General features: G+C 34.3%; 1 protein-coding gene across 1 annotated transcript in view; it reads left to right on the top strand.

Moving 5' to 3' along the window:
- SOX6 (SRY-box transcription factor 6) overlaps positions 1-25640 on the top strand; it is a 383942-nt gene that overhangs the window by 230749 nt on the left and 127553 nt on the right. The window contains exon 7 of the mRNA XM_045557593.1: positions 15525-15648. Within this exon, the coding sequence (XP_045413549.1) occupies positions 15525-15648 (124 nt within the window). The remainder of the gene's footprint in view (positions 1-15524; positions 15649-25640) is intronic.

Below are 25640 nucleotides of genomic sequence, written 5' to 3'. Positions count from 1 at the left end.
TAGTAATACAAACTACCCAAAGTCAAAAAATTAAATCTATGGATTGGTGTTTTACCATGTGACTCATATATCGTGAGTACTATGATTTTGAGTCCTGAATGTTCTGGAACAGATCTAATGTTAAATATCTGTTCTGTAATAGGTATGTGTACACTTCTACATTTCTTCTTTCCCTTGTATCCTGATTTCAAGGAGAAAAATATGTTCCTCACTGTAGCTATTGGAGAACTGGAGGGTAGAGAATAGTGGAAATAAGAGTTAAATAACTTCATTCAAATAAACATCTTTGATCCTTCCTTCCTTCCTTCCTTCCTTCCTTCCTTCCTTCCTTCCTTCCTTCCTTCCTTCCTTCCTTCCTTCCTCCCTCCCTCCCTCCCTTCCTTTCTTCCTTCCTCTCTCTCTTTCACACTCTCTCTTTCAGAATTAGGGGACTGGGGTTCCCTTTTTCTCTTTGGTTCACCTTCTTACCCATAGAAATTTATAAAGCTATGTTGAACTGTTGCAAAATTGGTAGAATTGGTTTTGAGAAAATATCTATCTCTACTTTTGTGTAAGTTATAATATTATTATGAGTACCACCTCCTAAGTAAGGAATAACTAATGGTAAGACACGCTGATGGATTGGTCCTTGTGTTTATACTGACTTTTAGCAGTCTAAATCTACAACTTTCCAATTGTCAGTTTAAATTTCAATTTTAAGCTGGTGTGGTGGCTCACACCTGTAATCCTAGCATGCTGGGAGGCTGAGGCGGGAGGATTGCTTGAGGTTAGGAGTTCAGAGACCAGCCTGAGCAAGAGCCAGACCCCATTTCTACCAAAAACAGAAAAAATTAGCTGAGTGAGGTGGCATGTGCCTGTAGTCTCAGCTACTCAAGAGGCTGAGGCAGGAGGATGGGATCACTTGAGCCCAGGAGTTTGAGGCTGTAGTGAATTATGATGACGCCATTGCACTCTACCCAGGGTGACAGAGCAAGACTCTGTCTCAAAACAAATAAATAAATAAATAAAAATGAAAATAAAATAAAATTTCAATTTTAAGTAATCAATGAGTTCTTAAGGTTAAAAATAAACATATGTATCTTAATTTAAGTAAAATTTTTATAATTAAGTTTTTAAAGTTTTTATAGTAATTCCATTTTGCAAGAAGCTTTTTATACATATCATTTTGATCCTTACAAAGTATTTTTACAGTAAGTATAATACTGGGTTTTGGAGTTTACATTTGCTGAAGTGTAAGGGACAGAGTGGGCAGTAATTGGGTCAACATTGTGGATATAATAGATAGCACTAATTTAAAAAAAACCCAAAACAAACCACAACATCCTTGCTTGCTTGCTCCCTCCCTCTCTGTCTTTTTTTTCTTTAGTTTTCCTTTCACGTTTTTCTTTTCTTCTCATTTTTCTTTCCTTAACATCATATGATTAGGACAAACCTGTCTCTTATTACCTTTGTTTTTTTGGTGGTACGAAAGGTCAATTAAGATTTTATATTGTGCCTACCTTTAAATCTAAGACATACAATACTTCTCTTTCTTCTTTATTTGCTCACTGTTAAGAATCGATATCAAGGGCAAAATAATACTGTGTTTCTGATGGACTGAAGTAAAAATTAATATATTAAAATAGAGGATAAAGGAATATTAGAATTTCTTAGTAGGATTTCTTCATTTGAAAGAACTTGTGGAAGATTCAATGTATTCATTTGCTATTTTGAATTCTGATTATTGTTTTTCCTTTTTTTTAATTCAGCTTATTATGGGGGTACAAAAGTTCGGGTTATATATATTGCCCATGTCCTGCCCATCCCCCTGAGTCAGAGCTTCAAGCGTGTCCATTCCCCAGACAGTGCGCCTGGCACTCACCATGTAGTCATACCTCCATCCCCTCCCCCCACCCCCCACCTCCCCGAGTCAGCATGACCATTCCCCAGACGGTGCGCAATGCACTCATCATGTAGGCATACACCCATCGCCTCTCCCCACCCCCCGCCTCAGTCTGATATCCAATTGGTATCATTCCCAAATGTGCACTGATTATTTTTTTCTCTTCATCTGAGTGGACCAGCATCTTTCCACTTCTCTTTGGGCTTATATTCCTTTTCAGCTATAATTGCATTGAGTCATTGATGGCATTGAGCTATTGCTAAACAATGCTATTGGCCTATTATTCTTTGTAACAGCAGGAGTATCACAAGAGGTGAATTACTGTAGTATTTGACTATATATTGTAAATTCTAACTTCATCTGGCAAATATGACATTAGTCTCAACTACTAAAAACAAAAAAGAAGCAGGAGTTTTATTTAACCAGTGTTTGAGCCAGTTTGTATATATTAAATTTTCTACTTTTGTGATCTTTACTAAGAGTTGATTTTTCCCATGGAAAATTTTATAGGTAACTTGAATTATTTTTAAATATTCCTATACTTCCTACACAGAGACTGAATTAAGAATTTGCATTCTCAGTTTCTGTCAATAAGCTTTTCTGTTGCCCCAAATTTTATTATAATACATAATATTTGCGGGAAAGAATTACAGTGATGCAGTAGTATCCAATTATGTTTTAATTTCTTATCCTCTTCTCTCCTGTAGGCATTAAAGAGTACAAATGTTTGAAAATGATGTGCTTCTGTCTCATATGCAATCACTAGACAGATTACATTTTTGTCAGTTAGGCAATCAGTCAATCATATATTTACTCTTTGCTTGGCATATTTGGAGGCACTGTCCTAGGAGCATGTTAAGTTTCTATCTGCAGGATGTTTTCCTTCTGTTTGATCAGAGGATATATAAGAAGGAAAGAGGTCACCATTATCTTCACCTCTATTGAGGTAGTTTCTAAACTGATTTCTCTACTTTCATTCTTGCCCCATTATCATCAGGTTTCCTCACAGCAACTGGAGTGGTCTTTATAAACCTAAATTAGGTCTCATGCCACTACTTTCTCTTAAGATTCTCTGGTATCTTACTATCACAATCAGAATAAAATCCAAATTTTTACTGTTTTCAACAAGACCCTAAATGATCTGATCTCTACCTGTTTCCCCTACCACTCTCTGCCATTAGATTTCTAATCTTTCCCCTACCACTCTCTGTGCTCATTCTGCTTTGGCCTTACTAGCCCTCTCACCCAATCCATTACTGCCTCAGGGCCTTTGCACTCACATGCTTACTGCCTGAGTGGCTTTTCTCTTAGCTAGTTCCATGTAACATTTCCTCAGGTCATTCAACCCCGTGCTATATTATCTCCATAAAGAAGCCTTCCTTGACCATCCCTTTTCCAAGATAGTCTTCTCTACTTCCTGTTTCCTACCTACTGCCTCCACTTTCTGTCCTCTACCCCTCACACTCTATATAGTTATGTTACTTTATTTTTCCTCGTAACACCTATTATCAACTGATATTTATTATATTTATATATATTCATTCATGTGTGTATTTGTATACAAACACACATATGTATATATACATATACACATATACTTTCATTTGTATGTTGTCTGTCTTCTCTAGACGATGATGGTAGGGGAATATTGTCTGTTGCTGTATCTCCAGTGCTTAGAATAGTGTTAAATATTAAAATAAACATTGGTTTAATGAATGAATGAATTTATACACTTAGGAAAACCATTCTACAATATATGTATGTGCAATACATGTTTTGACAAAGGGAAAGAAATTTTGTTTGGGGACTCTTCATAGAAGAGTTGAATTTCAGCTGAAACTTGAAGAATAGGTCAGATTTGGGAAGGCAGAAAGCAGAGGAAAGATCATTCCGTATGTTGAGAAAAGTGATATGAATAAAGACTTAGCAGCTATTGAAAGAAAAAGGAGAAAGATTATGGTAAACGTAGGGAAAGAGGCTTGAGGGGTACGTTAAAAACATCTTGTGGAGGGACAGCCTAGGCTAGGGAGTTTGGACCTTCCCTTCTTTAACAGGAACATTTCTTTATGGTATCTAAGTTATTTAATGTGAAGATAGTATTAGATAAAAGTAAGAAAAACAAAGAAAATTGCTTTTTAAAAATCAGCACGTTAGCTTACCCTTGTAATCATTGTCAGTGTTGACTTTTTCTTTCACTGAGTTCGGGTAGCAGGTGTAGGAGTGCATGTGTTTGTGTGTGTAATGTGCATGCTGGGGGTGGGGTAGGTATTGCAAGTTATGCTCCAAAATGACATTACAGTGCATGTCATTAGCTTTTTGATCTAAAAAGACTAAAGTATGATAAAGAATGAAAATCTGAAGGCTACTAGACTGGTGATTGTCACTGTTTATGCCTTTCCTCAGTATCCGGTTTTTATAAAGATCACCTTACTTTACTTCCTTGCCTCCAAATCATATGTGCATGCACCATCACTCACTGATACTTTCAAGGAGGTCACCTTGCCATGGCTGAGGCCCAGCTATCAATAGCTTACACATCTTATTTGTGTTCTGTTCAGAGTTCCCACAGTATGTTTTTCGGGCCTCTTTGCTTATGATGAAACTGTTTCTACTCTCCACGGTCACGGATGCTCAAATGTTTTTCTGTCATTCATTTAATATTACATAATAAGTTCACTGTGATGTAACAAAAAACTTTTTTTATTATTATTTTGGAAAATTGTATTCCTGACTCTTCCGGTGAGAACATCTTATTATTTCTGTCAGTAAGGATTATAACTGATGATGATAAAATTATTAAAAAAGCTTAGAGGCATCTCTAAATTTTACTGTAGAGGAATTTCAACAGATGTAATTTGAGTACTCGATCATTAAAAAATACCTTAAATAAGTGAATAATGTCAATTTTTGTATTTCCTTACCAACTAGTGAACCTCAAAGTTGGACCATGGCATGGCCAAAAGAAAAGATGAAATATGTGTGGAGCATATTTATATTCCTATTGCCTTGATTTGAGGATTATAAAGGGTGAAAGGACTTTGAATTGATTCAGAAGACTAAAAACTCATTAGAATTGTTATAGTTTAGTTTTTAAATAACATAGAATAAAAGTTCTTTAATGCATTTATGCAACAAATATTTGTTGAGACCCTACTCTGTTCAAGGTCTTTTACTGAGCCCTGGGGAGATACAAAGTCCCTGCCTTTAAGTTGCCTATGCATAATTTTAACAAGACCTGTAGTTTAAGATGTAAACCTGCATTTCTGGATGAGGAATTTAATAATTGAACTCTGGTCATTGCTAACAGAATAAGATTGTATAAAATACTTCAGGGGTAAAAGCCAGATTGCCTTCATTACAGGTCAAAAGTTTATGAAAGGTTTATATCTGAATTTGGTTGTTACAAAGAAAGGAATGCCATATTCTTCACAAATGTTACCATATATTTATACAACATTTGAAAAAAAAATTTCATCTTAGCAAAACACTTTGATCATTTTGTATTTAATGGGGTTTCCATTTAAGAACAACAATCATTAGTCTCTAATATGTTTCATACTTCTCTGGAAATAAGACAGGGTGGAACTAGAAACATTCATCTTCACTAGTCTTTGGAAATATCTAAAGTAATTGACTAGCTCAGTCTTCTGTGATGGCCTGGTGACCACTAACTGTGACTATTTGCATAATAGTCAACTCTTCACTTCTGTAGTGATAACTGTTTGTATCTGATTAAAATTAAGACTGTTTTAGTTCTCTTGACTTTTCCAGAAGTTGCAGAAATTGAGATTTGCTGTTCTGCTTTAACCAAACAAATGCACACATGGGGATAACAATATGCTGAGTTTATGCAGATTTTACAGCACGAATCTGAATAAAATACCCACTAATAGATCCTTAAGGAGTAATAAACACACATGAATTTTCCTTAGTTGCACTTTAAAGTGATTTTAACATACTACTAGACCTTAACAATAATATTTAATTGACAAGATTATGCATTTGTATGGATTGAAAAGGTGGTAGATATCTAATTCCAAATGAATCATAAATTTTACTTTTGCATAACATGTTTTATTAATTTCTTTATGACCAGGATATTCTATTTCCCTCCTGGTGAGAGTTTCTTAAAACATAGTAAGATAATTTAAATATATTTAATTAACATTTATCATCCATTTTATAAAGTAATCTAACATGTCTTTTCAAATACTCTCAAAATTTTTCTGGGATATAGATCATAGAAAGACTATAGAATGATGTAGTAACTAATGGAATTTTTGTTTTAATTTGCTTCTCTTTTTAAGCAAAACTTTCCTTTCTCTGTTCACCTTATTCCAAAGTAGGCTGACAAACTGAATGACTTATACAGTTTGTCAGTGAAAACAAACCTAGCACCACTACCTGACAAAATAAGGCTATGGGTGTCTCTAAGGCATCTTTATATTCCTAGTGCCTAGTGACATAGGAATATAGTGATATACAGGCTTATAGCAATAGGTACTCAATAAATAGCTGTTGAAGAGTTGAATTAAGATAGGCACTGCTGCCTTCTCTTATGGAGTAACATGTTTCTCAGGAGTCTAAGATTCATTGCATATGTGTTGAGCTCTTCATTTCATGGAATAAGGGGACAAATAAGTAAGAGATGCTGGTAATTAAGATTATGTTAGTGCTAAACCCATCTTCTTTTCTTTGAAAGTTTAATATTAAACACAACATGTACACATGAATGAGAGATAAAGTAATAACATTTGATTACTGATGATCCTGGTAGATTAATGAGATATTTGCCCATTTAAAAAAATGCAAATAGAGCAAATATATACAATATACTGAGAATATAAATAGAAGTGTTAACACAAAGGACAGGATTGGCTCTTTCATGGCTATTAACATTTCTCCGTTAGTATAGACCTAAATAAAATTTTTAAAATATGTGCCATTGACCTGATAGAGTCATTGTGCTCTTACTCTCAAAGATCATTTCTCTCCTGTGTAACCAAGGAAGGAAGCTGGAAAGTGCTAGACTGTGAAGTGGATTTTAAATAGCTATCTTAAAGAACCAACCCAGGAAATAAAATTGCTTTGTTTGCATGTTTTACTCTCGGTAGTGGGGGTGGGGACACAGTGAAGCTAGTGACAAGATGTGTTTTTTTTCCATTTCTCATTTCTTCAATGAATAGTTTAGATATTTTGTGAAGCATATTTAATGGTCTAAATTAGAAAAGTGATATAAACTACTGATTTTTTGTCTTTATTCCTTTAAATTAACTTTTTATTGAAGTATAATATATACACAGAAAAGTGTGTGTGTGTGTATATATATAAATATAAAGTTAGCTCTTTATTAATGTTCTAACTAAAGCATATGACTTTGAAAAATCAAAGTCTGAGTTTTTAAAAGGATGCTTTTAAACCATAATATCTTGAGTTTTTCTACTTTTTCAGGGGTTTTCTTAGCCTTCCAGTGTGAATTTTGAAGAGTGCTAGCAGTAGTAAGTAACATTCTAGGAAGATGTTGCTTTATATAATGAATGCTCCCAATGGTAACAATGTGTTTTATAAATTATCCTGATGAGACCTAAGAAAGGAAAGAGGGGAGGGGGAGATAGGAGAGAGGAGAGGAAAGAGAAGAAGAGAGAGAGAAAGAGAGAATGAAAATCCTGCCAATAACAAATGACAAACAAACAGAAACAATGCAGGATCCTCTTCTGGATGCAGTTACATTACTTGTACATGTGTATCGATTGGATGAGGGTGGAAAACATCTGGGAAGATGGGACTTCTCTCAAATTCTCTAGAAAATATGTGTCCTAAGTTTGCTCCTGATGAAATTAGAGCTTGTGCATTTTCCTGTTGGAGCTAGATAGGTTCTCTAGAAGCAGAATTTGATATACTCCATTAGCTGTAGCAGCCAAGGATTTGCTAAATAAGATAAAGGAAAAGAAAACAAAGTTATATACAGATGTATTTAAAAGGTATTCTTAAGTTCTCTTCTGTAATGAGACTGTTAAGGCTTAATACCTTTCCCAGATGCATTAACAATACTTCCCTATGGAAATTGGTGGTCAGAAGACCAGCTCTTAGGTCCTAGATGGTTGGTACTCAGAATACTCACTGTGTTCTTAGTCCTGTGGTAAGTGCAACAGGACATACAGAAATATAAATGTCACATTCAGGACACTCAGTTTACTTGCCAAGAGATGATTAGTAAATTGAAGCAATTAGCAAATAGCCAGGTAGGCTATATAATTTATGGCTCCTTTGTGTACTTCAGACTGTGGCCAACCAAGAGAAGTTCAACATGTTGACTACTGAATTATGCTTTCTAAGGAAGGGCAAAGTGGAGTCTGAACATTCTGGAAAGATTTTAACAAAAAAAGTTTAAAACTAAAAGGGTTTCTGTTAAGACATGAGTTTATCCTATCAAATGAGACTTTTTCTCTCCTAACTCTCCAGAATTACCTGAGGTCCATATATTGTGATTTAACATGCACTTTTTGTAGTAAGAAGACATCTCCCTGACCTTTGAAGGCTTTTTTTGTACGATTTCTGGGTCCTTTATTTCTTTTGCTATGGATGCTACAGCTTTTACAGTGGTAACACTTTATGGAAATGGGTCATTTTTTCTTTGTAATAAAAAATATGGCCATTAAGAAAATTGACCCCCTTCCTCTGTTTCTGTCTGTACCCTATCTCTCTCTCTTTTTTGATCTCTGTATTTTCTCTCTCTCTCTCCTTCCCTCCCCCCTCTGTCATGATATAAACATATTGGAAAGATTCCTTTCGACAGTTTAAAGAAGCTTTCTTCAATTAAACCACATAAGGGATGATTTTCTAGAAATAAAACATTTAAAATACCCTCACTTGTTTACTGTCTTTAACTCAGTAATAGTTATTAATATGCACGAGATTTTCAATACAACTACTTACTGCCCATCACTACAAAAAAGTTAAGTAATCTTTATGAAAGAGAAAATGAGCCCCCCTGAGTGTCACTCTGTTTGCATATTAGCATGTAGCCAGGTCTCTGCCAAGTTGCTTTCTGACTGACTGCTACAGATGCTGTTTCTCAAGTATTCTGAGTCATATCTTTACTGCAGGTCTTCAGGGACAAACAATAGCACCTGTTCCTCACAAGATATTAGGCCAGTTAGCCCATTCATGTATCTTTAATGAAGCTCTGGGGCAGATGGCAAAAAAATGGCATCATCAACAACTTAGCAAAGAGAAAACAAAGGGGATAAGTGTTGATGCAACAGTGCTGTTTTACGAATTGGAAGAGACAGAACCTAAGTGTTTCATACACATCTGCTGCTGTCTTGATTCTCTGAAAGATGTGAGGAACACCCTGGCAATTAAAATTTCTGGGCATGTAGCCTATTTGATCAAGAATGTGTTCCCTACCCTCTCCAAACGGGAAACAATTTGGTCATGGATTGTAGAAGGTTGGAATTAATGGACAGTTGTGCTTTGGGGTTCGTAGTTTATTCCTTGCCTGATGCACTAAGCTTTACCCATGATGGGGTTTCTGGTTTCTTGTTAATAATTCAAGTTACATACCCAGCCAGATAGTTCTTGTTTTCAAAGCAATACAAATAATGCAATTTTTATGCCTAGAGATATATTTTAGCCACATCAAGTTTTATTCTTTGTACTAACAAAATCAATTTTACTTGCTTATCCATAGTATAATTAAAGAATTTTGAATTAGAGCTTAGGAAAAGTTATACTTTCAAGAAAAAAGATGCTATCTGAAATTTTGATAACTTCTTGGAAAAGACATGTGGAGACTGGTCATTGTTTGATGCAGTGAGGGGAATTCTATTATTTTTTATTCTTTAGTAAGTATTTTTGGGGGTTGCTGTTTCCCCTGTGACTGCCTTTCCTAGCCACCAAATAGGAAAATAGGCTGATGAGAAGGAAGAGGAAAAAGCAGGATTACATTCCTCAGAGCAAGGTGGGTCTTCTCTGTATCTTCAAAATTCTTTATCTGCCCTAAACACTGGCACTCATTGCAGTGACCTTAATTCACAACTTCCATAAGAGGAAAATATTTTGGATGCTTACGTGATTCTTGTTTGGCTATGAAGCCCTGTTTCCTTGTTGTTGTTTTTTTTCCCCCTTTACCTTGCTCTTGCTTTTCATTTGTGTCCCATATTCAACCAATAATCTTTCAGTAAGTACAATAAATGGAAAGCTATGGGGGGATCTTGTTGCTTTAATTTAAACTTTCTGTTTATATCACTTGTATTGGGTTATACTGGTGAGCATTTTATAGAAGATGGTAGTTGGAAGTATTCATTGATCCTCATTACCCTTGCTAATTTTAAAATCTTAATTCCTTTAACACACTAGGGGAATCTGAATAAGATTGTTTGATTGTATCAGTGTCGGTACCCTGGTTGTGATATTGTACTCTTGCAAGATGTTACCATTGGAGGAAACTGGGTTAAGGGTGCATGCGATCTTTGTATTGTTTATTATTAATATAACTGCATGTAAATCTCAATTATATTTATAAAACTGTCAGTGAAATCATTGTTATTGCAAAGGCTTGCATCCCTTATGTCCTTTAGATCTGTTTTACAAAAGATGATTTCATGCTTCATATGATATGGTACTTAAAAATACAAACTTTGACCCTGACATAACTGGACTTGAATCCTGGCTCCACCACTTTTCAATTGACAAAATTACTTAACCTCTCATGGCTTTGTCTTTCTCATTAAATGAATATGAATAATAACAGTAAGTACCTTTTAGGGTTTTGAGGATTAAATGAGATAGGACATTTAATTCACTTTTCCAGTGCTTGACATATGGAAAACATTAAAAAGTATTAGCTGCCGTGGTTGTTATTGTTATTATTATTGTCATCATCATTGTCATCACTATTATCATTTCCGTAATTGGAGCTAAAAGAGGAACTTTTCATCATCTTCTTTCAGTCTAGATTTTAAGTAGCTACTGGATATTCTGACTTCTCTTTAATAAAGAGCAGTTTGAATTTTCATATCATTGTTTTACTTAAAATAAGTTAAGGACAATTTTATCATTTGAAACTAAATGATCATTGTTAATGAATATATTATGATAAAATACTGGAATTAATGACAGTAGATATTCAGATCAAGTGTGTTCTGGGTAAAGATAAGAGAAAGGAAGGAAGAACTGCATATAAAATTGAACAACATTCATAGTAACCAAACTGCAACAGTATACCTCTGAAACACAAAATTATTTTCAGCTGGAGACCTCCAGGTTTTCTCTGCTAAAACAGTATATGAAAGTGATTTCTCTCTTTGATATTACTGAAGTCCATCTGGTGTAGTGGAAAAGGACAGGGTGATTAGCAGTTCTGGACTGTAGATCCAGCTCTGTCACAGGCTTTGTAACCTTAGGCTCGTATCTTTTACCTTCGCTAGACACCTGTTTCCCCATGTGTAAATTCTGAGCGTTGGGTTAGATTAGTGATTCTCAAAGCATGGTCCTTGGACCAGCAGCACCAGCTTCACCTGGGAACTTGTTAGAAATGTACACTCCCAGGCCCCCACCTCAGATTTATTGTTTCAAAGACTCTGAAGGTGGGGCCAAGCAATCTTGTGTTTTAACAAGTCCTTTGGATGATTCTTATGCATACTAAAGTTTCAGAATTATTGCTCTAGATTAAGCTTTAGTCTAAAATTTAAATTGCTGCACCCAATCCCAAAGTTTCTGATTCGGTAGGTATGGGGTGGAGTCCAAGAATTTGCTTTTTAAAAAAGTTCCCAGATGTTGCAATGCTGCTGCTCAGGTGCTACACTTTGAGAACTACTAGGTTAGGTTATCTCTAAGCTCTATTCCAACTCTATGTTTTTATCATTACTCTTGCTTTCACAGTGTCTTCTATCCTTATTTGCTTTGTCTTTCAACTTATTGAAACAGCCTCTCGGCTAATGGTTAGCATCTAAAGTTTCTAATATATCTTACCTTGTAGAGTGTGATGGACAGAAAGAAACTTCCTTAAATTCTTACAATTTATGTTACTATAAGACACCTACAGCTCTTTGGCATTAAAAATGACCCTACAATTAGATCCAGCAATCCCATTATTGGGCATCTACCCAAAGGAACAAAAGTCATTCTATGACAAAGACACCTGTACCCGAATGTTTATAGCAGCACAATTCACAATTGCAAAGATGTGGAAACAACCCAAATGCCCATCAATTCATGAATGGATTAGTAAATTGTGGTATATATATACTATGGAGTATTACTTGGCTATAAGAAATAACGTTGATATAGAATCCCTTTTGTTCTCCTGGAGAGAGTTGGAGCCCATTCTATTAAGTGAAGTATCCCAAGAATGGAAAATAAGCACCACATGTACTCACCAGCAAATTGGTTTCCCTGATCATCACCTAAGTGCACATTTGGGAATAACACCAATTGGGTATCAGACTGAGATGGGGGGTGGGGGGAGGGGATGGGGGTATAACTACATGATGAGTGCAATGTGCACTGTCTGGGGAATAGACACACTTGAAGTTCTGACTTGGGGGGATGGACGGTACATGTACAATATATATAACCTGAACTTTTGTACCCCCATAATAAGCTGAAATAAAAAAAAAAATGACCCTAAACAGTTTAGTTAGTTATCTCATGCACACAGACAGTTACAGAAGAGATAACTTCAGACACTATGATTCAAGAATGAAGGTCTGGTTCCTAACTACAATTGACCTCCTCGTGTTCCCATAATCTGAAGAGCTTGAGTGGCCAATGTAAAAACAAAATTATGTTTTCATTCTAAGATGCTGTTTAATGAATAACACTAAAGACCTCAGATTACATTTTCAAATGATCCTTGTAATCCCACTTCTTCTTTTTCATGGTCTTCTAGATAGTTGGGATGTGATAAGGCTTTGCTAAGAACATGGCAAGCCTCTGCTGGCCAAACTGAATTATTTAGTTGGCTCATGTTTTCTTTCTTGAAGTAGAGTTATGGGTAAGATTAATTATTTCTTGTTTTATCAGTAATTTGATAATTTTCTAGTCCTTAATATGTAAACTATATAAGAAAAGAGCAAGGATCTAACATTTACTATGACATTACACTACTATGTCAGGCACTGTGCCACAAGCTTTACTTTTATTGTCTGTTATTAAATAACCATGTAAGGTAGTATAATTAGTTTCAGTTTTAACATGAGGAAATAGACTCAGAAAGGTTAAGTAACTGTACAAGATCACGCAGCCAAGAAAATAACTATATAGATCTGAGCTCAGATTTGTTTGCCAACAAAGCCTTTGTAGGCACCTGGTAAGTTTTCAATAAATGCATGTTGAATGAATGAATTAAAGGAATGGTTATAATCATACTATCTTATTAATGTTGGCTTTTAAACAATCATAGAATTATAAAGTTGGAAAGACTCTAAAGATTATCATCTAATCAAGTTTTTAGTTATGTATCTACTTTAAAACAGCTCTAACATGTGGAGGTATACAGCCTTTTCTTGACTATCTCTAGGGAAAGGGCATACACACTACCTCTTTAAGCAGAGTGATTGTGGAATAACTTATTAGAAAATTCTTCTTTGCATTAAACTTCCCTAAAATCTCTTCCTTTTGAGCTTAGTTCTCTCCTCTGTAACCACTCAGTCTTAATCTTTCTTCCATATATCACTTTCAAATATTTGAAGATAACCTTATATCTTTTCTCTCCCAAGCTAGATATTCTGATTTCTTCAACTACTTCTCAAGACCCCTCACAGATAATAGCAACATAATAAATGTTTGTTAAATGAAAAAAAGAGAAGAATAAATAAATGTAACACCCAGATTTCCTCCCTCACTTTCTGGTCTCTTTCTTTAGAGTGTGAGCCATCTGTGCTATGTTCTAGGTGTTAGGGCCATATTTCTAGAGGGAAATGAAATGATTTTCTTTGATTTACTCCTGTAGTGAACAATTGTTACCCACAAAAAATACCGTGTTTTATTTTCTGGCATAGAACAGTACCATGTCTCTGACGTTTCAGGTTTGCATCAGGTCACAACAGCTGGAGTTGAGCAGCAAACCCAGTGCTTTTCTTCAGGGTTAAAGGCAAGACCTGGACACTAGGGGATCAACTCCAATTTAAGCAGGCTAAGTTTGTACTCTGATGTTCGAAACTTGGGCTTACCTCAGCTAAAATGGAAGAAATAGCTGCTCAAAGCTAGTTTCTTTCACGCCCCACTGGCAAGGTAGTAATTGCACAAAGACCTTTTTATTATAAGTTGATTTTCCTGGGAAATGAATTCAGAAAAATACTGTAAAGTGTTTATTTTTTGCTTGCCCTTTATTAACCCACATCTTAGGGCTTTCCCTAGAGAAAATCTGTTGGTAAATGAAACCTCTTTGACCCACACAGAAGCATTTTTTGCACTGTATCCCTGGCTCTGGAGGGAACACGCACAGGACAAGGCAAGTTGGTGCTATTTAAACAGGGTCATTAGCCAGTACATGGAATTTTGCCTAAAGAGAATATTTAGGAATTTAAAAAGGGGAAGGGTTTGGGTTTGATAGAATTACTGGTAAAGGTTTGTATCTTAAATAGGATATAATACAACTCTTTTATGCTGGTAAAAAGGCTGAAGACCCTGTTTGAACTTAAAGATCATTTCTTTTGGTGCATCTTATTTTGATCTTTAAGTAAGAAAAGTCCTATATTCAACCTATAAAACTGTGCCCTGAAAGCCAGGACAAAACCTTCCTGTCATGTTATCCTGGAATCAGGAAAGCATGCATAAAGAAGGGAGCTAGGAAATTAAAATGTAATTTTCACAAGCATGATTCTGTCATAGCTCTTATTTTCTTTATATGCAATACAAATACTGATATAGAGTAAAGATTTTTCTATTTTGCATTTTTGTGCTCTTTGATACATTTATTGAGGTCAAATGAAATTTGATATAGTAGGATTTATTATGAAATGCTCTCTGAATACAACTCCGTAATTACTGAGCTACATGGTAGTGCATAAAGCTGTAAAACTGCTTAGCCAGACAAGCAATTTATATGTTACGTCAAGGTGTGTATGGCAAAGAATATTAGTTTAATTGGGAGCCAAGATGTAGTAGCCTTAAATCTGAAGAGCTATATGTTTAACATAATGCAGTGAGGCTTTGAAATAAGATACCTAAACTGGGGAGATACAGCTTTTAGAATATATAACAATTAGACATTATTTTCTGTCTAAGGATATTAAATACTATTTTCAAAATAAAACACAGAATGCAAAGCAGGTGAAAGGGCAAAACCTCTCAACATTGTACAGTGTAAGAAAAGAAGCAAACTCATTTCTTCTAGTTCTTTGTTTGAAAGAAAGAAAATAAAAGGGAAAAAGTCAAGAGAAAAGAAACCGATTAACTACAGTTTGGTGGAAGTAGGGATGAAGCAAATTCATAATGAAGTTATGTCCTTGGTATGCTAATGGTATCTAATAAAAGTGAGTTGGTGGATTTTGTCTGAATTTTCTCTGATTGCAGATTTGGAATGAGGTTAGAGGTGAGTGGCTGTGTGGGTACCAGCACACCACCAGGAGTGAAAAACAAATACTTCTTGGCATATATTTGCTCTCTGTCTGATCATGGGCTCTCTTCTGTTTAGCAGGTTCAGGGTCACATGCCTCCGCTCATGATCCCAATTTTTCCACATGACCAGCGGACCCTGGCAGCAGCTGCTGCTGCCCAACAGGGATTCCTCTTCCCCCCTGGAATAACATACAAACCAGGTAAGTAGAGAGAGATTTGATATTCTTTTAGAAATGCTCATATCCACATGTTTTGCTTAGTATTCACAACAAATACAGAAACATACAAGGGAACTATGAATAAAAAGATCATAAAAGCTTATTTTAAAGTATTAATAAAATTGGAATTGTGAAGAACAGGCATTGTAATAAACTAATTGATTGCTAAAACTTTTGCATTCTCTTCTTCCACTTGAGTTTGTTCTGAATTCATAGATGAAACACTGCTTTCCCTGGGGACTACAACATTTTTGTCAGCTCTCTCTCATACCTTTACTGTGAATAATTGTTTTTGGTTAAAGATCCTTTCCTCTTCCTGAGAGCTTTTATACTCTGGGAAAGTGATCATGTATAATATAAAATGTTGTTATTGTGTGTCGTCAGATTTCTCTTGGAAAAAAGTTAAAACAGGGCTGATTTAATTAGCTTACTGCTAATAGGTAAAATTGTTTTTAATTTTAGTCCAAATAATGAAGCATTCAGTAATATTTTTTCATTCATCTTTGAACCTCAAAAAACAGGTCATGTAACCTTGCAGTAAAATATGTTTTGAGATGATTTTGCAAATGTTATGATTTTTCTTTATTCCTCTGAGTTTACTGGACTCCTGGGGAATTCAATTAGGGATATAATGGTTTGAAGCTTCTTTCAGAGCCTCCTTGTAAACAGGGCTTTAAATGTTTAAAGATATGTTGCCAAAGGAATCCAATGTAAGAAGATAGTCAAGTAAATAAAAGTCAACCTTAATTTCATTTGTGCATTCTTTGTAAGTGACCTCAGCTCAGAAGTAGTGACCTTGTTCTACTCATTAATAATTTCTGTGTCAAGTTCTTTTTAACATATTAACCTGATTATATTAACCATCAAATCTGAGTACAACAAATCTGAGTGCAGCAGTTTCTTTGTGTATGTGGTTTATAAAGTGAACAAAGGCATTTTAATATGCTTAAAGCAATAATAAAATATAAATCATTTTACTAATATTCTGAGTAAAGAAGATTACTAAATAGCATAAAAACAAACCTAGTAAGTTTTAACATCTATTTTAATTGCTTGTTGCCATTGATTACTCTTTTGCATTTGGTAGAGAACTCCCTTTCTTATAAAAAAAGATAGGATGTCTGTAGCAAAATTCAAATGATTCAAGAAATAGAGATGTTAAGGGATTGGCTAACTTAAAGACTGACTGACAATTCTTCAGATATAAATTAGTCAAACTAGTATTACCAAAAGGTTTTTGGATATCTGATTGAAAGATAATTGTGCCATTCAAATTGTTAAAAATTTATTTTTCTAGAGCAGAATTTTTATGGCAAATTATACTTCCTATGAAATTGGCATCTATCTTAAGAACAATAGTATATTTTGTCAGAGAGTGTTTTTGTTAGTGCTGTGGTTCAGTCCTTTTCTGTGGTTCAGATCTTGTAAGTCTGTAAGTTGTTATGAACTATTTCTTCATCTTGACTTCCTTTGGAACTTTGATATAAACTAAATTTACTGTTCTCTTCTGAATTCGAGTTGCCACTCCTGTACCAGTCCTAGAAACATTTTAAATGATATATGGAAACTGTCTATTTGATTATAGTTAAAATTTTCCACATTTCAAAATCAGATATGAGCCTTATTTTCTGTTAAACATAGATATCTTGTAACTATGTTACTTACCTAATTTTCTTAAAATAATGTAGTTTTTCATGGGGGAAAATATTGTTATATAGACAATGAATTTAGACCATTTTTCAAGTCTCAAACAGCATCAATGAGATTGTGACATGTGACTAAGAAGAATATAGAGACTGAGACAATATTGTGCAGGAGTTAGTTACTTCCGTTAAACAAAGTGCAGCTTAGAGTAGTGTCCTGGAGTAGCAAAGCTGTATTTGATTATGTTGGCCAAACCCTCTTGAGTAAGGAAGGACAATAGGTTTGGAGATGCAGGAAGATTCTTAATCACAAGCAAGGCTTGTACAAAGGTGTTTATTTTCTAGTGACTCCTAAGTATGTCAGAGAATTTAATTAATCAGAATTCTAAATCCTTTATTATTTTGGCTAATCTAGGCTTTATTATATAAAAATTATGTTTCAAATGGATTAAGTTATATGTTCTTATGCTATTAGTAGAGAAATTACATGCCCAGGGGACTTAACCTACCTAGCGTTTTTGTCATTCTCATGAATTAGGGAAGGAGACTGCTATTGGAGTGGAGTCTGGACAAGCAAAACCTTTTTGCCCCAAACTGAGCTACAGTAACTTCATTTGAAATATACGTGAGACAATGACTAAATTTTTAGAAGAGGGTAACTTTGTCACATGTAAAAACCTTGAAATGGTGGTATAATTTATATTCTGGTCACTTAAGCAAGAGAATGAACAAGAGCTACCTTGATCTTAATAAATTAAAAAATAAATTTCTCTGTTCTTTTCTCTTTCTTCTTTTCCATAACCTAAAATAATTCCATAGTGTTTGTGCCTCCAGCTGATTGAATAATTTTCTTGATTTCCAGAGAGCAAGGACCACTTTGGGGTGATATCCACTGTTTGTTAAAGTTGGCTTTTTCTGAACCCATATTAGGACAGGGTAAACAAATACATTTATAGGCCTTCACTCCACACCAGGTGATTTGACCCATAGCTATGGGCATTTCAGGGTCCCAGCATGTAGTAAACACCAAGAAAGCTCTACCATCTTGGTGGGTTGCTGAAGAGGCATATTGCCCACAGGGATTGTGCAGCTCCAGGGCAGCATCCTTCAGAATGATCTTTCTAGAAATAGCTTTATTGAATCTTAAGCCCAATTTTTTTAATTCTTTTACCAGTTCTATAATTAGAGACATCTTTCTAGAAAGGAACTCATTATCAGAGCCTAAAACAGAAACCATGGACTTTTGATTACTTTGCTGTTTCCCATCATGATACTGGAGCAATTGCAAATAAGATAAATACATTTGAGTACTGATGTTTGAGAAAATTAAAAGATAAAGGCTCTTTCACAGTTGCCAAAGTGTGTATCAGATCAAGATCAGCTTGCCTGAAAAATAAAACCAATGAATATCCTCCTTCATGCTCTGGGGATGATGCAGCTGACCCATTACTTTGTGTAGTTGGGATTTTTAAAACTCTTGCTTCTGCGCAGCACCGTTGAAGGTTTCCTGGGAGATCCTCAGAGGAGGATGTCTGCCTGCTCCTGGATCCTCCATTGACTTACTAGTTATAATACAATAATAGCTAAAGCTTACTGAATGATTACTGTGCCAAATACTGTGCTAAATATTTCACATGGATTATTTTATTTAATTCCTACTTGAACATGTCATTTAACCTCGTTGAACTTCACTTTTTTGTTATCTAAAAAATGTGTCATGGTTTATCCACTACTTGATGTGGGTATGAAAATTAAGTTTGGTAAAGCATATGAAAGTTCTTTGAGAATTATAAAGCATTAGGATTGGGTGCAAAGACTGACCGTGAAACTGAGTAAATTTAACTACCCCATTAAACTATATTCTTATCCTTTAGAAATGTGGTCCAAAAGTTGAGCATTAGACTGAGTATCCCTCTGCTCAATGACCAAAAGCAATTTTATAAGTATATCTAATGCTTCTTTTTTATTGCAGTAAAATATATATAACATAATATTTAATATTTTAACCATTTATAATTATACAACATAGTGGCATCAATATATTGTTAGTGTCATATAAACAACACTGTTATATATACCAAAAGTTTTTTCATCATCCTAAATAAAAACTCTGTAACCATTAAATGATTACTCTTTCTATCCTGTAGCCTCTGGTAACCTCTATTCTACTATCTTTCTCTATGAATTTCCCTATTCTAGGTACTTCATATAAATGGAATTATACAGCGTCTATCTTTCTGTGTCTGGCTTACTTCAGTTAGTATGATGTTTTCAAGGTCCATAGATATTGTAGCTTATATCAAAATTTAATTATTTTTTATGACTGAATAATATTCTGGTGTGTGTGTGTGTGTGTGTGTGTGTGTGTGTGTGTGTATGCACCATATTTTGTTTATCTGTTCATCTGTTGATGGAAACTTATGTTGTTTCTACTTTTTGGCTATTGTGAATAATACTTTTATGATCCTTGAAGTACAAATATCTGTTTGAGTCCCTGCTTTCAATTCTTTTGGATATATACCTAGGAGTTGAATTGATGGGTCATATGGTAGTTGTATATTTAACGTTTTGAAAAACTACAAAACTGTTTTTCACAGTAGCTATTCCATTTTATATCCCCACCAGCAATATAAGAGGTTTCCATTATCTCCATGTCCTCCCCAGCATTTGTTATTTTCCATTAAAAAATTATTATATTCATCCTAGTAGGTGTGATGTGGTATTACATTGTGGTTTTGATTTGCATTTCCCTAATGATTTATGATGTTGAGCATCTTTTCATGTGCTTATTGGTCATTGTATATCTCTTTGGAGAAATATCTATTTAAGTATTTGCTGATTTTTGAATTGGGTTGTTTGGTTTCCTTGGTTGTTGAATTTCAGTTTTTTTATATATTATAGATATTAATACCTTTTCAGATATATGATTTGCAAATATTTTCTCACATTCTGTAAGTTGTGTTTTAGCTTTCTTGATATCTTTTAATTCACAAAAGTTGTTAATTTTGATGAAGTCAGTTTATCAATTTTTTCCTTTTTTTGCCTGTGCTTTTATTGTCATATCAAAGAAATAGTTGCCAAATCCAATGTTGTACTGATTTGCCCTTATATTTTCTTCTGAGAGTTTTATAGTTTTAGCTTCTAAGTTTTACATCTTTGATATATTTGGGTTAACTTTTGTATATGTTATAAGGTAAAGCCTTATACAAAATTTTTAAAAAATGAATATCCATATCTTTTGCATGTGGATATCCAGTTTTCCCAGCACCATTTGTTGATAAGACTGTCCTTTTTCCATTGAATGGTTTTTGCATCCTTGTTGAAAATTAATTGACCATATATATAGAGGTTTATTTGGGGGCTGTCTATTCTATTTTGTTAATCTGTATATCTGTCCTTATGCCAGCACCACACAGTTTTAATTGCTATAGTTTTGTAGTAAATTTTTAAGTGGGGAAGTGTGAGTCTTCCAACTTTATTCTTCTTTTTCAAGATTGTTTTAGCTATTGGGGCCCTTTGTAATTTCATATCAATTTGAGAATTGGCTTTTCCATTTTTGTAAAATAGGTTGTTGTAATTTTGATAGAGATTACAATTAATCTGTAGATTGCTTTGGGTAGTATTGACAAGTTAACATGTTAAGTCTTTCTATCCATGAGCATTTCCATTTATTCATGTCATCTTTAATTTTTTTCAGCAGTGTTTTATAGTTTTTAGTGTATATGTCTTTTACCTCCTTGGTGAGATTTATTCCTAAGTGCTTAATTCTTTTATATACTTCATAAATAAAATTGTTTTTAAATTTTCTTTTGGATTGTTTATTGCTGATGTTTATAAACACAACTGATTTGTGTGTGTGTGTGTGTGTGTGTGTGTGTGTGTGATAAATCTTATTACCCTACAACTCTGATGAATTTGCTTATTAGCTCTGGCAATTTTCTCATGGATTATTTGAGATTTTCTACATATAGCATTGTGTCCTCTGCAAACAGAGATAGTTTTACCTCTCCCTTACCAACTTGGATACCTTTTATTTCTTTTCCTTGCCTAATAGCACTGGCTGGAACTTCCAGTACAATGTTGAATAGCAGCAGTGAAAGTGGGCATCATTGTCTTTTTCCTGATCTTAGGGAGAAAGCTTCCAGTCTTTCACCATTGAGCATTATGTTAGCTATGGGTTTTTCATAAATACCTTTCATCATGATGAGGAATTTTTTCTCTATTCCTAGTTTTCTGAGAGGTTTTTATCATGGTAGGATATTGGATTTTTGTCAAATGCCTTTTCAAATGCCTGTGTCAATTGAGATGATTTGTATTTTTTTCCCATTTGTTCTAGTAACATAATGCATTACATTGATTTGATTATGTTGAGCCACCCTTGCATTCCTGGGATAAATCCAACTTTACCATGGTGAATAATTCTTTTAATATGCCATTGGTTTGGATTTGCTAATGTTGTGTTGAAGATTTTTACATTTATATTCATGAAGGATGTTGGTCTGTAATTTTCTTTTCCTGTAGTATTTTTATCTGGTTTGGTATCAAGGTAATGTTGGCCTCTTAGAATGAGTTATAATGGAAGTCTTTCCTCTTCTTCAATTTTTCATAAGAATTTGAAAAGGTTTGGTGTTAATTCTTCTTAAAATGTTTGACTGAATTCGTTGGTAAAACCATTACTCCAGGGATTTTCTTTGTTGGGAGGTTTCTGATTATTGATTCAATATCTTTACTTGTTATAGGTCTTTTGAGATTTTTTTTTATTTCTTCTTCAGTCAGTTAGATAATTTGTATTTTTTGAGGAATTTGTCCATTTCTTCTAGGTTGTCTAATTGGTTGTTGTATAGTTATTACAACTGTACAATTATACAATGCTTCTTTTTAATTAGTTATAGTTAGCATTTACTGAGCACCATTTATTTGCCAAGATACGTCCCCCACATGTGTGTATGTAATCTCATCTACGTTTCATAGCAACTCTTATGTAAAAGTGATAATAAGTGGTATTATCTCTTAGTTCATTGAAAGGAAATAAAAATCTAATACTCAAAAAAGTTAATTAACTTTTCCAAGAGTTTCACATCTAGAAAATAGTGGAGATAGCATTCAGACTGATGTTCTCTTATTTGGTATTTCATACTCTTGGGGTATTTCATACTCTTGGGGACATGGTTTAAGTGTGTGTGATCTTAAGGAAATCTGGCTTTTTTATTGTGAATAAAATGTAATTTATATGTATGGGGTTATCTAAATGACATCTTGTGAAGCCATCCATTTTCATCTCTTCTAGAATATTTCAAAGCCTAGGTATGTAAACAGTATTGGAATACTTGATTAATTAAATGTATCTATTTGGATTCTGAAGTTCTTCAAATTAGTACCCTCATTTTTATTTTATTTTATTTTATTTTGAGACAGAGTCTCGCTCTGTTGCCCGAGGTAGAGTGCCGTGGCATCAGCCTAGCTGTCAGCAATCTCAAATTCCTGGGCTCAAGTGATCCTTTTGCCTCAGCCTCCCGAGTAGGTGGGACTACAGGCATGTGCCACCATGTGCCACCATGCCCAACTAATTTTTTCTATATATTTTTAATTGTCATGCTAATTTCTTTCTATTTTTAGTAGAGATGGAGTCTGGAACTCCTGACCTCGAGCGATCCTTCCGCCTCAGCCTCCCAGAGTGCTAGGATTACAGGCATGAGCCACTGTGCCCGGCCTAGTACCACCATTTTTAAATGAGAGTATTGAGGTCTAGGAAGAAAAGGTGTTCATCTGTGTAAATTAACCTAGTTTTATAAAGGTCCAGAATTATTTTAACTGTGTTCTCCTTCATATATGGATGCTGTATCATTGATGAGCCATCCTGAAAGCATGAACTTTGATTTTTTTTGAGTTTATTTCTTGCAATGGGGATGGATTTATGTTGGCTCATTCACACTCACTTATTCAACTGCCATTGTGACAAATTCCATACATTTTCAAATGATTGGTCAAGGGTCTGGATGTAGCTGTGAAATAAGTAAAGAAATTAAGATTGATTCTTAGATTCAAGAATCTCCATACCTTAATGGTATGGAAAACAAAATAGATAATCTCAGAAAAAGTCCTGGGAAAAATATTTTTATCATTGATCTATTATTTGATTAATAGAGAATGAGAAATTAGCAGGAGAAATAAAAACATGATGATCTCTGCCATATATATTGTGATTCTTGCTAATTTTTTGTCCATTTGTCCTCAGAACAAATTGAAGCTTTTGTTTTATTTTTAGGGTTATAAATGTATTACCTATTACCTGCTAATGTTTGCTGCAGTCTGATGTCACATGAAGATAAATTTAGATTTATGACATTCCCTCACAATATAGGAACCTTGTAAATATTTTGTTATGCTGTGTACATACATGTAAGCAATATCCATGAAAAGTGGTATGTCCAAGTTTGCATCAGTGGTTGTGATTCAAATAATTCCATATTGTAGCAAGAATGGCTATTGCTTATAAAGGTGGGGTCTATAGATTGTTTGGCAAATTATCATCATACTATAATACCATCACATAGTAATTCGTGAGTTAGTTAGGGATGTGTAATGTATTTTTCTTCTGTTTTGAAGGGTGGGAAATGAGGTATGAGATTGAATTCCCATTTTGGGGCAATTACTGAAGAGTCCTTGAGTCCTCTATCTTAGTTCTATGTTTATTTATTTTTTTCTTTTTCTCTACTCCTCCCTGACAACCTCTCTAAATGATTTCTCTGATGTGTTAATATCTGAAGTTAATATCTCAAGGTGCTACAATTTTTCTTAGTTCCTGTCTTCCTGAAGAATGAAAGTAAATGGATAGAATTTTGCCCAGGGGATTTTTGACTCTTAAAAAATGAAATTTATTTCTGAATTACACAAATTAAAAGTATTCTTGTAAGAGGTAGCCTGATTCTAATGGGCAGGAGGTTCTTAGTACAAGCTCCTCTTCTGTGATTAAATCCTACTAAGTTTTGGCTTCATTTCAGTTTCTCTGAAAATTTAAGAATTTACTTTCTCTCATTTAGGGACTCTTGCTGTGAAGCTGCTTTGATTTTAAAGGAATGTTGCCTATTCTGACAAGTGAAACTAATGTCAGGCAAATTTTCCATAAGTTTTAAATCCTGTTTTGTATTTGTTCTCTAATCTTCAGATAAAAACAGTCAGTTGGAATATCTGGAAGGCTGGAAAAATAGATTTACAGAATGGGAATTATTTCCCAAGTTTGTTTTTGGAGGTTGTCTTCTTACACTAGAGGTAGCAAGGGCCAGATTACAGTAGTGCCTAAAGCCAACCTGTTCCAACAGGCTTCATCTTCCATTGTACAAATTTAAAAGGAATGGGTCCTCACGCAAGCATTTCAAATCCAGAGACAAATTTGAAAAAAATTGCTACAACATGTTGACTGATTCCTTGCCAAGTCAGGCACTGAGAAATTTTTCCTGATTGACTCTTACACAGAGAAAATTAGAAGGGGGTAGAGAGAAGCATGTAACTTTGTTATTAAAAAACTAAATGTCACAGTATCCTTAAATGCCTGTCCCTCTTGGACTTTTCTGTTCTACTTTGACCCCCCTCTACTCTTCCCTCATCTCCTACTCCTGCCTTTTCCTTTTTCTCTATCTTCTAATCATTCTTGTGATATCCTCTGTTGCTTTAATGTATTCATTTTTAGTTTTGATACAATAATATGTTCTGGAGAAATAGTCTTCTGAAGATTATATTCAGATATACAGATTCAAACCAGCAGAAAGGTTAAAAATGTTTTTAAAATATGCTTGTCAGCAGTGGAAAGAAAGCTGTTTGTAGCCAGCAGGTGAGCTGGGGAGTACTACAGGGTGTGGTAGAGATAGTAATAAATTAAGTGGCAAGCCAAAAACTGTAAAAAAAAAAAAAAAAAAAAAATCAGCTATTTCATAGCATAGAGGCATGACAGCTATGAAAAAAGGAGTGCCCCAGGGAATTCTTTTAGAGTTTGATTTTTTAAAATATGTTTGACATGAAAAATGTTTTAGTACAAATAAAGCAACTGGTATTAAACTTACAGGGAGGGGGTTGTGGTTTAGAGTTAGCATGAATAATGCATGATATTTAAAGAAATAATAGCTCTAAAATGTTCTGGGAGGCAGTCCATGTTGATGGTTGGAATGATGATTTTTTTTCCCCCTATTTTTGAAGCACCATTAATTCAGCATCATTTTGTGATTTTTTTTAACTTGATAAGATATCGACCAAAGAAATACTATTTGACTTAGATTAGGATATTCTTTCTTCAGATAATTTAGTTTAAATATCAAGAAGATCAGTAGAATTATTTAA

Source organism: Lemur catta, chromosome 7, assembly GCF_020740605.2.
Source record: "Lemur catta isolate mLemCat1 chromosome 7, mLemCat1.pri, whole genome shotgun sequence".
Taxonomy (NCBI): Eukaryota; Metazoa; Chordata; class Mammalia; order Primates; family Lemuridae; genus Lemur; species Lemur catta.
The sequence above is the reverse complement of the archived record's forward strand: the minus strand, read 5'-3'. Positions and strand labels throughout refer to the sequence as shown.